At 37.4% G+C, this 17,438-nt stretch overlaps 1 protein-coding gene across 2 annotated transcripts in view; it reads right to left on the reverse strand.

Annotated features, from left to right (window-relative positions):
* Positions 1-17,438, reverse strand: part of LOC124714599 (protein outspread) — a 758,909-nt gene that overhangs the window by 77,384 nt on the left and 664,087 nt on the right. For both annotated transcript variants that reach the window (XM_047243036.1, XM_047243037.1), the window contains exons 5-11: positions 15,561-15,636; positions 15,221-15,415; positions 13,127-13,330; positions 11,182-11,483; positions 10,495-10,635; positions 8,433-8,594; positions 6,402-6,577 (exon numbers count right to left, since the gene is read on the reverse strand). In XM_047243036.1, coding sequence (XP_047098992.1) covers positions 6,402-6,577; positions 8,433-8,594; positions 10,495-10,635; positions 11,182-11,483; positions 13,127-13,330; positions 15,221-15,415; positions 15,561-15,636 — 1,256 coding nt within the window. The remainder of the gene's footprint in view (positions 1-6,401; positions 6,578-8,432; positions 8,595-10,494; positions 10,636-11,181; positions 11,484-13,126; positions 13,331-15,220; positions 15,416-15,560; positions 15,637-17,438) is intronic.

Below are 17,438 nucleotides of genomic sequence, written 5' to 3' on the forward strand. Positions count from 1 at the left end.
TAACACCTTAATGCACACAATATTCGTCACATACCACAGAGTTTTTGCATAAATTAGTTTTACTGTCAATCTATACACAACAGATGCATAATTGATGAAGCTTCACAAGTCAACTTAAGGAGGGGAAGGAATAAAACTGATCATTATGCCTTCATTTTAACACCACAACAGAAAACCGAAGTCTTGTTTGCTATGTTCTCATTTTCAGTGGCAGTCCAAGTAGGTCCCAACAATTAAGAAAACCAGCATTGATCTTGATGATGCAAATGAACTGTTAAGTTGCTAACTGCAATTTATGGATCAATTGTATCAAATCCCTAACAATTTATTAAGCAGTTAAATGACAATAACCACTAATCAAATTATGAATCATCAGAAATTTGTGATAATTTATGCTAGGACAGATCACAAGATATGCAGCAGTGTTTCATCTCCTTAAATGACTTAAGAGTAGTAAATGGTTCAGTCTGCTCTACGAGGCTCTCCTGACACCTACTGATGGCTTTTAACAACTGTTTTAAAAATTTAAGATGCTCATGCATAATTTAAAACAAAATGCCAGTGGTTGAAAATACCGCTTCAGTTGTAATTTTTATTTAGTATCCCATGACCGGTTTTGGGCTGTGTCGTACTGGAAATAGCAAGAGACGGGAGATAATTTTAACACAATGGAACACACACAAAAAAATAAAAAATTTTAAAAACCTTTAAAAATGTTTTGAAACTCAACAGGAGGTTCTGAAATTTTTTTTAAAGTTTTTTAAAATTTTCTTAGAAATTTTTTTGTTTTTTATGTGTGTTGCTGCATGTGAAAATTATCTCCCGTCTCTTACTATGTCCAGTATGACACCTGAAGATGGGCTTATAACAGCCTGAAACCTGTCGTGGGATAATAAAAGAAATTTACAACCGAAGCGGTATTTTCAACCACTGGTATAATACTCAGTTGTGGATGTTCTTCCAACAGGACTGTTTGTTAAAACAAAATATTTTTCCAGAATTTTGAATTTACCAAATACTCAGCACCATGTCATTTTGGAATTTAAGGGTCTATACTCTACTGCCATAACATATTGCCATCCAGTACTGGATCCTTACCAGATAGGCTTGGCAGACGACATTCCCAATGTTCAAAGAAGGACAGAAGGACAGATCATTTTTTATTACCATCAAACAGGGGAGGGGGGGGGGGGGTGTTTGAGTGAGAGAGAGAGAGAGAGAGAGAGAGAGAGAGAGAGAGAGTCACGGTTATGGTACGTGAGTTAGGGTAGCAAACATTAAAACAAAGGCAATTTTTGTTGCTGTAAGATCTTATCACAAAATTTTACTCACAAATTTTCTTCTCAAAAAGCCAAAATATCTATTTGACTATCACCTACTTGGGGAGAAATGACCACCACAATAAAATAAGAAAAATCAGATCTCACATATTCAATATTCCTGTTTTGAAAGAGGGTGGAAGAGGAGGGAGGTGAATGTCTTGGGAGAAGGTACGCAACCAGACAAAGTTGTAAGGAGTGAAAACATGAAAATGCAAATGAACCACTTACTTGCCATCAATGTACATTACTGTAAGAGATCGTACTCACTCATTCACTTATGTTCCAGTGATCCCACCTTTAGAAGTCTTACTGAAGCCCAAAATTTAAGGCGAACTTCAATGCAAGGTGCTTTTAATAGTTTCCACAACAGGACTGTCCCCAAATCTCTTAGAAAATCCAACTAGATTCTAGTGATATATAAAGTACACCACCAGCAACATGAAATCAGTACCTTCACTACACAATAACAATCGTGATGTCAGTGCCACTAAAGCTGAGTTAGTGAACACGGTTTTCTGAAACTCCTTAACCAAAGGAGAACTACTAAAGATGATAGCTGAAGAGAGATTCAAAATGGTTAACAAGAGAGCAAACAACACATACATCACACACAATGGTAGCAGCACCCAGACATAATCCTTTACAAAGGCAACAATCTCGAAATAATGGACCACAACGTGATATATTCCGCCACGAGACAACAATAAAGAAACACTGTCCAGTGACAACCACCTTCCAAATGAAAGAACCTAAATGCACACAAAAGAAAACAAAGTACATGGGAAGAACCTCAGAAAGATAGACGAGAATTAAAATACACGAAAATGGAGACAAGCTTACCGTCTTTGACAATAAAATACAGGAAAAGAACCTAAGGACCTAGATGCTGCAGCAGCAGTGCTAGAAGACATAATTAAAGCCGCAACCACCACAACCAATGAGAGAAAGGCAAAGAGATGGTTCGATCAACAATGCTACACAGACAGAAAAAGATTCTTACTAGCCCTCCATGTGGCCAAACACACACAAAAACAGGACGACCTGATCACATATAGCAGACTCAGAAAAGAACGTCCTAAAGAAAAAACAAGATGATTTCACAGAACTCTAAGCTAAAAGAATGGTGGAAGAAGCAAACAAAAACCCCTACGTAGCTCTAAACTCATGACGGTCTCAGACAATGTGGAAAATAGAGATGCCAGTCTGGGAGGACCACTTCACCAACAACCTAAATCAACAGTGTGTCAACAAAGCTCATGAAACAACAAGACAATATGAAGACATCAGAAGATTCACGACAGAGGAAATTAGAAACGCTATATCAACACTGAACAACAAGAAGCAGCAGGGCTGGGCAGGATATTCAACACACACATCAAGACAGCCTCAGAAGTTTTAATTCCAGCAATCACGGACATGATGAACTTATGTCTCCACGCAGGACGAATCCCAGAGACATGAAGAACCTCGACAATCAGAATGCTGTAGAACGGGAAAGGAAAACCACATGACCCGAACTCATACCAGGGAATTGCCCTGGAGAACAACCTCCTCAAAATACCGACAAGCCTAATGGAGATAAGACTAACAGAAGAAAACAACAAGATCCCAGAGGAACAATTTGGATTCAGGAAAGTCTGAAGCACCCTACACACAGTCAAAAACCTGATAGATGGCATAGAGGAGAAAATAAGACTCCCAAAAGGAAAATTTCACACAGTACTCATCGATTTCACAAAGGCATTTGACAATCTCAACAGGCCTGTAACATGCACCAAAACAGAACAGATGGTGGAACAAAACAAGGAACTAAGTGTCTTGACACATGACATCCTGAGCAAAAACTCCATCATAATATCAGACAACGTAAAAACCTCGCAAGAAATTACACAGACAAATGGAGTGTTAGAAGGAGACACCCTCAGTCCCTTCAGTTCAACGTAGCCACGTATGACGTGGTCCTAGCAATAAGAACTTTGGCTCCATCCCTCAAAATCTATATATCTGGGCGTAATGGTTCAGGCAACAGCACACTCGTACAGACTCCACACAATACAACGAGCAGCAGCCGCAACCAAAGCCATCTATGAAATCAAGTCACTAAGCAAACTATCCCTGGATACAGCCATGGTCCTCTTTGCAGCCAAAATTGTTCCTATTCTAGGATTTGCAATAGAGATAACATGGGGAAAGCTGTACTATGGAGACCTATTATGAACGGAAAAACTGAAAAAACAGATTCCTGAAGGCAACCCTCGGAATTTCCAACCACACAAAGTCAAGATCAGCGTACAAACTCATTAGAGAAACATTTCTAGTAGAGGACCTGAGATGGCAATTCAACTTGCTCTATACAGACAACTGGAAGAAACTGCGGCTAGAGAGGGAGAAGAAAAAGAAGGAGATACGGCCAGAGTTCTGCTCTTCAGAGGCCATGAAATCCAGAGCACTTCATAAATTCCATGACAGTCCATGGCTACCATCACATACTCTGCAAGACCAAGACATACCACGACCCAGTCTCGATATGCATATGTGAACTCTGTGAAAAACATTGTGACTGATACCACATACTAAAGTGTAAAAAACGTGTGAATCAATCATAGACCTCTGTGTTAAATAATGTATCTTAATACACACAACATGTGCACAATAAAGTTTATTATATATTATTAACCAAAGGAGGCAAATCAAATATTCCAGAATTCAAATCAAGAATAAATGCTAACATGAATAACTTAGAAGTAGCTATCATCGGTCCAGTGAAGCAGCTTAAATCACTTAATAAAGGCAAGGCCTCCAATCCAGATTGTATACCAGTCAGATTCCTTTCAGGGTATACTGATATAATAGCTCCATACTTAGCAATCATATACAACAGCTCACTAATCGAAAGATCTTTAACTAAAGAATGGAAAGTTGCACAAGTCACAATAATACCCAAGAGAGGAAATAGGAGTAATCCACTGAATTACAAAGCCATATCACAAAAATCGATTTGCATTAGGCTTTTGGAACACAGACTGTGTTTGAAGATTTAGAAAATAATTTATTGATGAATAGTCATCACAGATTCAGACAATACTGTTCTTGTGAAGCACAACTGGCTCTTTATTCTCATGAAGCAATGACTTCTATTGACAGAAATGTCAAATTGATTCCATACTCTTTTTATTTCCAGAAGACTTTTGACACCATACATCACAAGAGACTTCTAATCAGATTGTGTGCCTATAGAGTATCATCTCAGTTGTGTGACTGGATTCACAAGTTCCTGTCAAGAAAGTCACAGTTTGCAGTAACTGAAAGAAAGTCCTCAAGTAAAACGAAAGTAATATTTAGTATTCCCCAAGGAATTGTTATAGGATCTCTGCTGTTCGTGATCTACATGAACAATTTAGGAGTAAATCTGAGCAGTCCTCTGGGATGGTTTGTGGATGATTGTGTCTTTACTGTCTCATAAAGTCATCAGATTATCATAACCAACCGAAAAAATGATTTAAAAAAGATGTTTAAGATGTAAAAAATGGAAATTGACTCTAAATAGTGGAAAGTGTTCAGTCATCCACATAACTACTAAAAGAAATCTGCTACATTTTGGTTACAAGAAAACTCACACAAATCTAAAAGCTGTAAATTCAACTAAATCCTTAGGGATTACAATTATGTATAACTTAAATTGCAACTATCACACTGACAATGTTGTCTGGAAAGCAAACCAAAGACCGCGATTGTTGGCAGAACATTTAAAAATGCAACAAGTCTACTTAAAGAGACTGCTTACACTATGCTTGTCCGTCCTCTTCAGAAATACTGCTGTGTTATGTTTGATCCATATCAGATGGGAACGATGGAGAACATCGAAAAGGTTCAAAGAAGTGCAGTTCATTTTGTATTATTGTGAAATAGGGTAGAGAGTTCCACAGACAAGATACATGAATTGCGATGCCAATCATTAAAACATAGGCATTTTTCATTTTAGAACCAACTTTCTCTCCTGAGTATGGAAATATTCTGCTAACATCCACATACCTATGCAGAAATGATCATGGTAAAATAAGAGAAAACAAATCTTACACTGAAAGACTTAAGTGCTCATTTTCCCCGTGTACCACTTGGGAGTGGAATGGTAGACAAATAGCTTGAAAGTGCTTCAATGAATCCTCTGCCAGGCACGTAAGTGCAAATTGCATAGTCATGATTTAGATGTAAATGTAGATGATACAGAATGAATCGACACATACTTCAACAGAAGCTCTTCATAGAAAAATGATCTGTACACAGCACCAGCAATAGTGTCAACAAATTGCTTAATAATGTTTGTCCTTATGCCAAATACGTTTGATTTACTAAATAAGAAAGAGTGATTCTGCTTTGGAAAAAGGTGCAGCTTCATCAATTATACTAAATAGCTGTTGTTTACCTCCTGTTGTTTAATATTTACTGTGTTATGAAAGGACAGATTGCTACTCAGCCAACAGAGGAGTAATTGAGTCACAGCCAGGCACAACAAAAATACTCTTATATGTTTAAGCTTTCAGTCAAAGTGCCTTCTTTTGAGGTAGAAAAAATACACAAAAATTCATGCAAGCGCAGCTCAGAGTGTGCCAGTTGTACTTACATGAATGTACGTATTTTCTACTTTAGAAAAAGGCATTTTGGTCAAACACTTAAATGTATAGCAGTCTTTTTGTTATGGCTTCCCACAACTCAACATCTTCTCTATACAGTGAGTAGCAATTTCTTCTTTTCAAAATATTATCATTATTCCAGCCTCAGTTTTCCACTGTTTAATATTTACTTTATTACACTGGTAATTTAAAAGAAAATAGTTATCTAGATTTGTAAATACAGTGGCCTGTTTACAATACACTACTACTTGTCATCCAATTCTGTAATGAATGCTTCAACTTGACATACGTCTAATAGAAATTTTCAACTGCTTAGCTTAGATCATTTGTAGGAGGGGGGCTAATGAAGTACATTTTCGATTTTCCTTTGAACTATTATGTATTTCTAATTTCTTGCTTTACTTTACTGGAGAGTGTGATCCGCACTTCACATACTAGAAAAACTTACAATGGCCTACAAGAAAGTTGATTTCCTCCAAGGTCATTGTCAAGTTTTGCATCAGTCACTATTACACCATCCACAACAGGATCCTTCAATCCTGCAGCTCGACGGAGTGCTCCCATCCAGTTTGCTCTAATACCAGATGTAACAGCTGATAGCACACACTGCTTGCTGTCCCATGTCTGTAATAAAATACAGCTCACATTAGCTACACAAGTACTGTACAAAATGGAGTAGCTTTTCAGTTAACAAGAAATATATGTCAATTATTTCCAGAAACTATGAAATGGAATTTAAAGCAACCATGCTGAATTGGTTTTAGAGGTTATGTTCAATGACAAACAAGACACTTCACACTTCACAGTAATATTAAAACTTTAAACATGGTTGCGTTGTCAACGACTGTTACAAGGTAAAATTAAAACAATTGCAGCCCTTTGTCACAAAAATAATGTCTTTTTGAACTAGTTTTAGGCCACTTCTATGTGTGCCTTCATCAGAAATAAAACCTTTAAAACTGGCATGTCACGTATGCCACATGACACGTATGGCACGTGACACGCCAGTTTTAAATGTTTTATTTCTAATGAAGGCACTCGTAGAAGTGGCTGCAATTGTTTTAATTTTACACTTCACAGTCACAAATTTCTCTCTAAGATTCCAAAATATATTCTGAACATCTGAACACTTAGTACATTTTTCTGATGTGGATAATTATGATTTTTCTTACACTTCTGGCAAACAAATGTGACTTTATGTATTTGCAATTTTTAAAGTAAAACTTAGGCTCATAGCATACAGCATTACAATGCTACATAAATAGCACATACACAGAGCGTACTCGAAATTAGTGTACTAAACAGATGAGACTGGAGGAAGAGATTAATAATGGACAAACAATACAACAAATTTATTACATCTTGCGTAACGAGATGGTAGCATCCACAAAACGTCTGGCAGTGAACGAGTAGCAACACAATGTGTGGCGCCCACAAAAAGTGCTGAGTTTCAACCTAACTGCTGAGCAGAGAGTCCGAAAGCATGGTGAAAAAGAGACATGGGACTAAAAGTGTGTGACAGCGCAAAAGATTTAATGGCATAAATTCAAGGGAGCAGAGAAAAAGTAAACAAGAATCTCCAAAATAAGCTAGCATGTGACTGACTTCAAAGTTCTCATAGCTAAAGCAGTAAAGTTACGAATCCAGAAGCACTGGCGAATGTGTGCAACTCTCACGCTGCTTACAGTGGAGTCACAGATCACTCTGACACCTGATTCAAAACCACACCAGGTCTGACATGTGCAAGTCTGACAGAAATACTAAAAAATTCAAATCCATTTGTATAACTCTGAGGTAGAAGCAATGATAGGCTAGGTAGAAGGAAAGGGTATGAGTAATGCTGATCATCGTCAGAAACTCTAATAATGTTCACAGTGCTATGCCCCATAGTCCAAACAGTGGGACTTTTGCGACTGATATTTGAAAGCATGAACAGAATGTAATATGTTAATGTTGCCACAATACTATTGCCACCTATATTTCTGTAAGAGAGGCAAGACTGTGTGAAAATGCAATCTGAGCATTGGAGCATCATGCAAAATTAACATTCCCCATAGTGCTTTATATGACAGTATCATAGCAAAGTTTACATGTGGAAAAAATGGTGTGCAACTCTCATTGCACATGGTAATGAATGGCAGTGCAACATAAACCACTAGGAACACAAACAGTTTTCCGCTGAAAAAACAGTAACAAGATTTTTAAAAAAAACTGACACTTAGCTCTATTACAGGTGACAGTTCAATCAAAAAAATGCCATTATAGCTTTTCAAAATTGACATGCACATACAGTGTTCTCACATATTTCACAAACCACATAAAAATTGCCAACAATACTATGGTCTCTTAAGGCAAGCAAGAATACTATCCATAAAATAAATTTTGATCATAAAATATAGACAAATGTATATTGACAATGTGAAGCAATATTTATGAAATATCTAATTCTTTCACAGTTTCCTATCATGAAACCACTTACATCTATTTGGAAGCCGTAATTTCTGGCCACTTGTACTTCAATCACATTGCTGACTCCATTCAAGTCAATTACACCATCCAGTATACCATTGTCTTCTGCTGTAGGATCTCTATAATACATCAAGGCAGCACCACGAAGAACAAACCAATGTTTATTCCATTCCTAAAACAAGACAAAAAATAAATACATAAAAATTAAAATTGGTTCGGACAACAGAAAAAGGTGCCCTGGACACATTCATTTTTTAACCTTAAGGTGAAGCCTGTTAGCCAACACCTTCAAACAAAGAAAAGAAGAAATCACGCATGAGAGGAACATGTAAATATACCTGAAAACAAAATTAAAGCGTGTCCATACAGGCTTCCACAATAAAAATAAATATTTTTTTTCCTTTTTAGTAGTCTTAATTTAATTATGGAGTTGTCCAGTTTATATATGCTTACAGAAATGGCTAAAAGTTTTAAATGGACAGCTAAATACAAAGATAATAGCCATAGAAAACCTGATTTTTCTGCCAACACCTAAAAATGTTCGCACAAATTCAGCTGCGTAGCGTCTCTGACAACTGCTGTTGGCTAAGACATTACCGTAAGTTCTTTGAACATAAAATCAGTCTTATGAAGTCACAACAGAGAGAGAAACACAGATAATATGCACAGTCCTCCTTTCTTCACTATGACTTGGAACGTGTGTGTGTGTGTGTGTGTGTGTGTGTGTGTGTGTGTGTGTGTGTGTGAGAGAGAGAGAGAGAGAGAGAGAGAGAGAGAGAGAGAGAGATTGATTTTGGTAACAGTTTCCTTCAAAAAGCTTCATTGTTACATTATTTATATGTCCTCCTCCATCCAGTTTTACACTGCCAGATTATCGCTATACAGAGCGAATCAACAACAACAAACAAATGCAGGATAACAAGTACCATGCCATCCTTAATCAGTATCCCCATCCAGAAGCAATATGTAATTACATCAGGCCTTTTATGAGGTATAATATGACTATTACAATGTCTTTATATTTACACATAATCATCATAAATATTGGTTATGTAGTGGTGAGACTATCACTATGTAGTAGTGATAGTCTCACAACTACATAACCAATATTTACAATAATTATGGATAAACATACAGGAATAAAGAGTTTGTCACAGTCATACGTAACTAACCAATAATTTTTACTGTAGGATAAACAATGATTACGTTAATAGTAAGGGTAACAAAATATGAGGTGAGGCACACAATAGAAGAGAGACTAAAATAGATGAACATGGAGAGAGTGGGCAAAGCAATGAAGATAAAATTATGGGAAAATGAGAATGAAAAACGTCATTGATGATAGCCAATAGTTTGAAAAGTATGCAGAATGCCAAAATATGAGAGATAAGTGAAATAAATGGAAAGCCTGCTGAGACTAATGGAACTGTAGTGAAAAGGGGAGGGATGTGGGTAGGGTGGAGGAAGCAGGGAGTAGGCAGGCAAGAGGGGTGAGAAAGAAAGGATTAATACAAGACAAGCTCTAATTAATGAAAGAAAGAAAATTTACACAGTTACATTCAGCTCCCTCTATAGAATTATGTGGCTGTGTTACTGGCTGAGTGGATTCAAATAAAAATTTTGGTACATCAAGTGGACAGAAACCACACATGCTGCACAACATTCTCTTCCGAATTACAGTACCTCTGCAAGCAGCTTGCCTGTACACATTTATCCAATTGTTTATTGTTTTTGTGCTCAACCTAACACAAAAATCTACAGTGTCTTTACAGAATAGATCATTTAAAGGACTGAAATATGCAATGCAAGGTAGGTGAAAAATGAGATGTGTCGGGAGAAACTGAAATGATCACACGGGTAGACTCAGGGTGGGGGTTAAGACTGGCTGAACAGTGCTTATGCAACAGCTTTTACTAAAGAGTTAGAAAGACTACAACATACATTTCAAACACTGTGAAGAGTGTTGTGGGCTATGAACACAATAGTAAGGACATCAATATATTTTAATTAGAGTAATTTGTAAGCTTATTTTTGAGATTAATTGAAGGAATATATACATATAAATATCACACCTTATTTGTACCCAATTTCATTAGCCAGCCTTTCTTGATATTCAGCAGTTCCTCTGCAGGGAGATCAACACGTAGCTCAGAATTTGGTGAATATCTTTGGCTTGAAAGGTCGAGTCCACAACCATCAGGATCTCCACGTACCTTGAAAAGCACAATAATCATTTACAAATATGAAAATACGTTATATTGTTTCGAAACATTCTCCATTTCATGCTTTGGAAATAAAATTACTATTACTGATGACTAAAGAGTAGAATGGGCTATGAAATCTATTGCAAAATCTGATAGTACTTCTGATATTGACTTGTTTAGTTTTTTTCTAACATATTTACTACTGAATGTGAACATTCTTGGCAGTGATCATCAAGTAGTGACTTTTGTCAATGATAGAACAAAGTTGGATTAACCATATTTCTCAGGTCACTTTGCACTGCATTTCATTTGAAACTCTTCCAATAGACAAAGTGGACTGGTAATTACTGAAAGCACAGCATATTTCTCAAACTTTTAAGAAGTAAATTTTTCCAGAAAAATGATTGCTTTATCTGCTTACACATTCAAGTAGTTTCTGTCAATTATGAAAAGGAGATTAACATTAAAAATTTTGTTTCTTAAGCAAAGCACTGTCAATATAAAGGAAAAGGAAATTAGTGCAATATAAATTCCAGTTGCATAATAGGTACTAACATTTGATTTTTCCCGTAATAGTTTATCATCTCTGGTGTCAGCTTCTGTCATTCCTCGCAATGCAGGATTGATAAATGGTTTCTTCGTTTGATCTTTTAGTTGCTGTTCTTCCTCACTACATTCACCATCTCGAGTAGGCTTCAAGCTGCTGGCTTTATGGAGGTAGACACTACTGGCAATAGGAGCATTTCGCTTGTAGCGGACCCTTGTTATAGAGTCTGCAATATCCTTTAGTTTTTCGTCTCTTTTGCTCTCACTATCATAATTATCAAACAGTATCCTCCGAGATGAGTCCGTTTTATCTGTTGGAATATGAAACCATCATTTTAAGCACACACTTAAATAATTACAAGACACCAATACATTTACCTAGTTACAAAAAAAATTTCAAATGTGTGTGAATTCCTAAGGGACCAAACTGCTTAGGTCATCGGTCTTTAGACTTACATACTACTTAAACTAACTTATGCTAAGAACAAGCGCGAACAAAGAGGGATGTATGAATATACATCACCTGTGGGACAGTTAATAATCTGATCTCCTTTCTACACAGGTTTATTTTCTGTGGTATTTTCTTCAAACAACTGACTAAATAGTACAATGTACACTGGCTGTTGCAAGTGGTTGTGAACTAACAGTCTGACATTTGAATCTTTTGCATTTGTAGTACCATCTTTTTATTCAAACATGTATGCTCCCTTCCCTCCCATTCCTCAGTCCACTGATCCCATATTCTGGAGAGACAATCACATTTAATTTTCACTATGACCTCATTTTAGAGATATGGGTTTTCATCATCATATGAAGGTCTTTAATATACAATGATACTGTTCTCATGTAACGCGCATGTTTAGTGACTGTGACTGATTAATGGTGTGTTTCCAGATATTCTGCCAAGTTGTTGTTGTTGTTGTTGTTTCTATTTTATCCAACAGGTTTTTGAGGACTGACCTAGCCGTCTTCTTCATTTGCTGTGAGTTTTGCTGTTAACATGTTAAGAGCCAAACTTGCAGCACCTGAAGAAGAAGACGACAGGGTTGCTGTTGAAATTTTGTGCAGAAAATGGAAAGAACAACTTTGAAGAACACCTAGAATCACACCATTAATCAATCAAGTTACGGAAAATGTATGAGTGTTCTATGGCACTATGCTAACTGCCAGTGCCAGTATCCGGGATGTTGGGAACCAGTTGTGGGCCAGCTTGCCTCAGGAGAGGATATAAATGTTTTGTGCAACCCTTCCCAATCTAATCAGCTCTTGCATCCAAGCCAGAGGGGGTGTAATATCATACTGATAAATGGGCTCACACTGCCAAGTACTTTATAAATTTGCTTCTATATTGTTATCACTGAAATAATATGACATATCCTAACTGAGAAGTAGTTTCATTCATTTCCTGCGCCACTTCTTGATGCTTCACTTTTTTTGTGAGACAGTGCATTTTAAATGTGTGTACCATGCATCACAAAATTTTCAACCATGGAACTACAGCAGTTTTCTATTGTTATGTGCTGTGCCCAATGGGCTATGGCCCAAAGAGGAGGACACTGCAATGCACTTCATGTTTTCCGTGCCAGTCTGAAAGTTTCAAATTCAATTTTCTACACGATTTTAACTATAATTGAGTGATAATCTGAGGCTTTCCGCTAATACTTTCAGAGGCCAATTTTGATCATCTATTCAGACAGCTCTATGTGTTAGATAACAGTTTACACACACACACACACACACACCCTCTCCCTCTCCCTCTCCCTCTCCCCCTCCCTCTCTCTCTCTCTCTCTCTCTCTCTCTCTCTCTCTCTCTCTCTCTCTCTCTCTCTCTCTCAGCTTTTTATCACTAAAAGTAAATAAAAACATAAGGCAGTTCAAATTACGAGATTACAATGAAATTATCTTGGCAAAGCTTTACTTTTAAAAAATTGCAGAATTTTATTTTAGATTTCACCTTGTATATCAGCTGATGCCATTTTCCTTTCTCGCCACGAAGGAAGAATACCAGGTACACCAGAGAAATCTTCCGAGAAACTTCGGGCTGACTTTACTCCTCGTTTCTCTCTATTTACAACACGTCTAGTTCGACTCTTTTCCTCTGTTTGTATTTTATCTCTTGTTGGTGGTGATGCTGATGACACAGGTTTGTCACCATACCCTTTATTGAACAAAGAAGTAAATAATAATTTCACAGTTATGCATAAAATGTACAAATTATTTATGGACAATGTAGGAAAAGATAGATTGCCACTTACCATAAAGAAGAAATGTCAAGTTAACAGACAGGCACAATGAAAAAGACACTCACATACAGCTCTCAGCCACAGCCTTCATCATCAGTAAAGAGTGTCTCCAATGAGGTGTCCTCTTTACTGATGAAGGCTGTGGCTAAAAGCTATCTGTGAGTGTCTTTTAATCGTGCTTGTCTGCAGTCTATCTTTTTCTACAATGCTGATATTCCTACATGGAGTTTCCATTGTTTGATTTAAATTATTTATGGAAAATACCTACAGTACTTGAAAGAACATAGGGCATATTAAAAACTGCACTACAATATTTATTTTATAGTTCATAGTGAAATTCTACACAGAGCCAATAAAGACAGGAAACTAACATTACTTTAAATTTTCACGGTCAGTAAACACGTCACAGAATCGTTAATAATCAAATGTAGTCACATCATTGCTGAAGTAGCAGCCAGTTACTATTTTTCTCGCCATAAGACAGTATGTTTGTTGCAAAAAGTGTAACTGTTCCCCATCAACATTCCACTGACTCCTATCTCCCCTCTGACTCACTCTCTTTTTTTACCTATCCATAACATTCACCAGTTATTTTGTCCCCATGTCTGTATCAGTACTAACATGTGTACTGTATGGCATGTACATTCTTGCACTTCTAATCTGTATAATTTAATATAAGATTTATTTTTCACAGCTTCTTTGAGATTGCATTATACTCATGTTTCCATATAGATATATACAGCAGTTGTAAAAGGTCAGTGCGGCTGGTCCCGGCGGAGGTTTGAGTCCTCCCTCGGGCATGGGTGTGTGTGTTTGTCCTTAGGTTGGTTGGTTTGGGGAAGGAGACCAGACAGCGTGGTCATCGGTCTCATCGGATTAGGGAAGGATTGGGAAGGAAGTCGGCCGTGCCCTTTCAGAGGAACCATCCCGGCATTTGCCTGGAGTGATTCAGGGAAATCACGGAAAACCTAAATCAGGATGGCCAGACACGGGATTGAACCGTCGTCCTCCTGAATGCGAGTCCAGTGTCGAACCACTGCGCCACCCCGCTCGGTATGTCCTTAGGATAATTTAGGTTAAGTAGTGTGTAAGCTTAGGGACTGATGACCTTAGCAGGTAAGTCCCATAAGATTTCACACACACATTTTTGTAAAAGGTCATTATCTTTGGACAAACAATCTTTGTACAGCTATAAACTCTCACTGATGAATCTGCAGCTGATGGTCTAATGGCTAGCGTTGCTGCCTCAGAATCACGGGGTCTCGGGTTCGATTCCCGGCCGGGTTGGGAATTTTCTCTGCTCGGGGACTGGGTGTTTGTGTTGTCATCATTTCATCATAGTCATCGTCACCATCATTTGTGACAGTGGCTAGATTGGACTGGGTCAAAATAGGACTGTGTAAGAATGGGGCCTTTGTACAGGCGCTGACGACTGCGCAATTGAGTGCCACCAAACGTCATCACCATCACCATCTCACTGATGATGTGTGGCCACACTGCTTAGTCGTAAGTTGCTGGGAATGGCCTCGGTAGCCAAGGTCAGTTCACAACTAATTTTAAAATAAATGTTATTGTGGAACATAAATACTGCACATTTCAGTTTTTAATATGTATGGATCATTTTCACGTGCTATACAGATATGTTGGTAGTACTAAATGTAAAATGGGAAATCTAATTACACTATTATGTCTAAATCATTGTGCTAACAGACACATCATGTCCAAAAGCAGAAGTGGTTCACTTGTAAACACATGGGTATGCATGAATGAATGTTTGTACTCATTTCACAACAAAATTTTATTACCTTTGGTTGTTTCTGTTGTTGGTGAGGTGTGCAACTCTGATGGGACAATGGTTGATTTTGGTGAAGTCACATCTCTTGTTGGTATCACATCTGCTTCACTCGTAGTCCATTTGCGCTGTGGTGCTGGAGGAGGTTGTCGTAAAGGTTCAGTATGACAGCTGTTGAAGCGTGGTCGTGTGTCGCTTGGAGTAGTTGCTAGTAATGAAAAATGTACGAAATGTGGCTTTATTTCAACAGTGATTTTCATACATCTGGTGCATAAGTTACATTAAGCAAGTGAACATACCAACTCCTCTGTCTTAACTTTGTAAAAACAAATCATAATCAAGCTAACATTCACCTCTGACTGACTGTGTAGGTGGAAGTATACTTGATGACTGACCTCCAGGAAATGTTGCATTCCTTTTGTGCCGCCCCTGTAAAAATAGCAGGAATCCATTTAAATGAGCTGTAATGTAAGCTTTTTGTAGTTCTGTGAATACGAGCTGCTTGTTAATGTCACACATTATGCTAATTAGAGAACACTTCAGAAAGGAGGGTGGGAGGAGTGGGTGCATCACACCGTTATGTGCAAAAAACAAAGGTATAAAAATAAAAATACCTTCCTGAGATCCAAAAAATTAGCACTAAATGCTCGTGTTTACACTTTTCTGAAACAGGACAGTGGCTCCCCCAGTACGTAGCACTGATCTTTATCTAATGTAATAGAAAGTACTATATGACAGTAATTGTGAATCATTAATCTCAGATGTCGTAAGATCAATGTAATTAGGAAATGCATAATGAGTACCACAAAGACGGGCCAGTATAAAGTTCTCATAACGTCAACAACAACAACAACAACAACAGCAATAATAATGTCAACAACAACAACAACAATAACAATAATAATAAAATATGTACAAATATAATATGCTACTAATCCACTAAATAAAATCTTTGATACTGCACTATTCCTCTCAACATGAAGCGAAGTTTATTAAATGCTATCACTATTACAAGCTGCAACTCAGGCGATGTGAAATTTAAAAACTTTCTGTACGAAGTAAAACGAAATGAAATTGTTGTAGAACAGTAATTTTGTCCACTAACAATTTCACTAGTGGTAAGCTAGGTCGTGATAATCCTAATCAGAAATAAACACAGTATCTTGTACTTACAGCACTTGCACTGCACTAAAATTCATACACACTGTTGTACTTCATCAAAGACCCTAAATTATTTCACTCTGAAAAATCAAGTGGTCTGAGGATGGAAGTGAGGAGCCACCAAGCTACCAGCAGAGACTGCATGATGAGCCTTGACACAGGCAGGAACTATCCAATTTGGCCTTATCCCAGATGGTAAGTGCTCTGTCATTCAACAATTACGTAACCCAACAGCTGATATGAACAGTAATTTCAGTCTTCCTCTATTCTAAATGCTAGGATTGTATCACCAGCAAAGTAGCAAATTAATTTCGGTTTCAACGTCTGTACTTAAATGTATTTCACATACAATACATTTATTTAATTGTTTCAAGTAACAGCCACAGCTTTGGCTCTTTTGTGAATATCTGAATAAATACAAAAATATTTGAGTGACAAGTAATACTCTACATATGATGACAGTTACTTTAAAACAGATAAAACAGGTTAAGAATTAAAGTCAAGGAAATAAAAAATGTGGTAGAGATAATGTCTTACACTCATTTATTTCACTTCACTGCTAAATGAGGAACAGATTTCAAGTTTGTTATCTTGTATTATACACCGTGTTCCAGGAGGAATTGTCAGTATTCAGGGATATGACAGGAACAATCATCTGAAGCAAGGAACATATGCCCCATTCCAAATGGTTTCCACAACAGAACACATAATGTGCTTGTGATGTGCATGTTTGTTTCTTACCTACCCACCCCTTTGACATTTTATTCTAGCCCAACTTAACCTGTTGCTTCCAGCCTCTTTCCTCAGGATGTATTTCTTTCTGTCATTTTAGTCCACTGGATGCGCAGTTGTCCTTTGATGTGTTGTGAGTGAAGTAGTGTGATGGATTGAGAATGTACCAGACAGAAATATTGGTTAACTGCATGCCCCACATCTACACTAATCAAAAGTATGTAGATATGCTACATGTTTAAGACTCTTGCGATGCCAGTATTCCTGCTGCATCAAAGAATACTGTCCGCGCTTTCCAAAAAATCAAATTCCTCATTGTAGTGTGTTTATCAGAGTTT

The sequence above is a fragment of the Schistocerca piceifrons genome, chromosome 1 (assembly GCF_021461385.2).
Source record: "Schistocerca piceifrons isolate TAMUIC-IGC-003096 chromosome 1, iqSchPice1.1, whole genome shotgun sequence".
In the NCBI taxonomy this organism is placed as follows: domain Eukaryota; kingdom Metazoa; phylum Arthropoda; class Insecta; order Orthoptera; family Acrididae; genus Schistocerca; species Schistocerca piceifrons.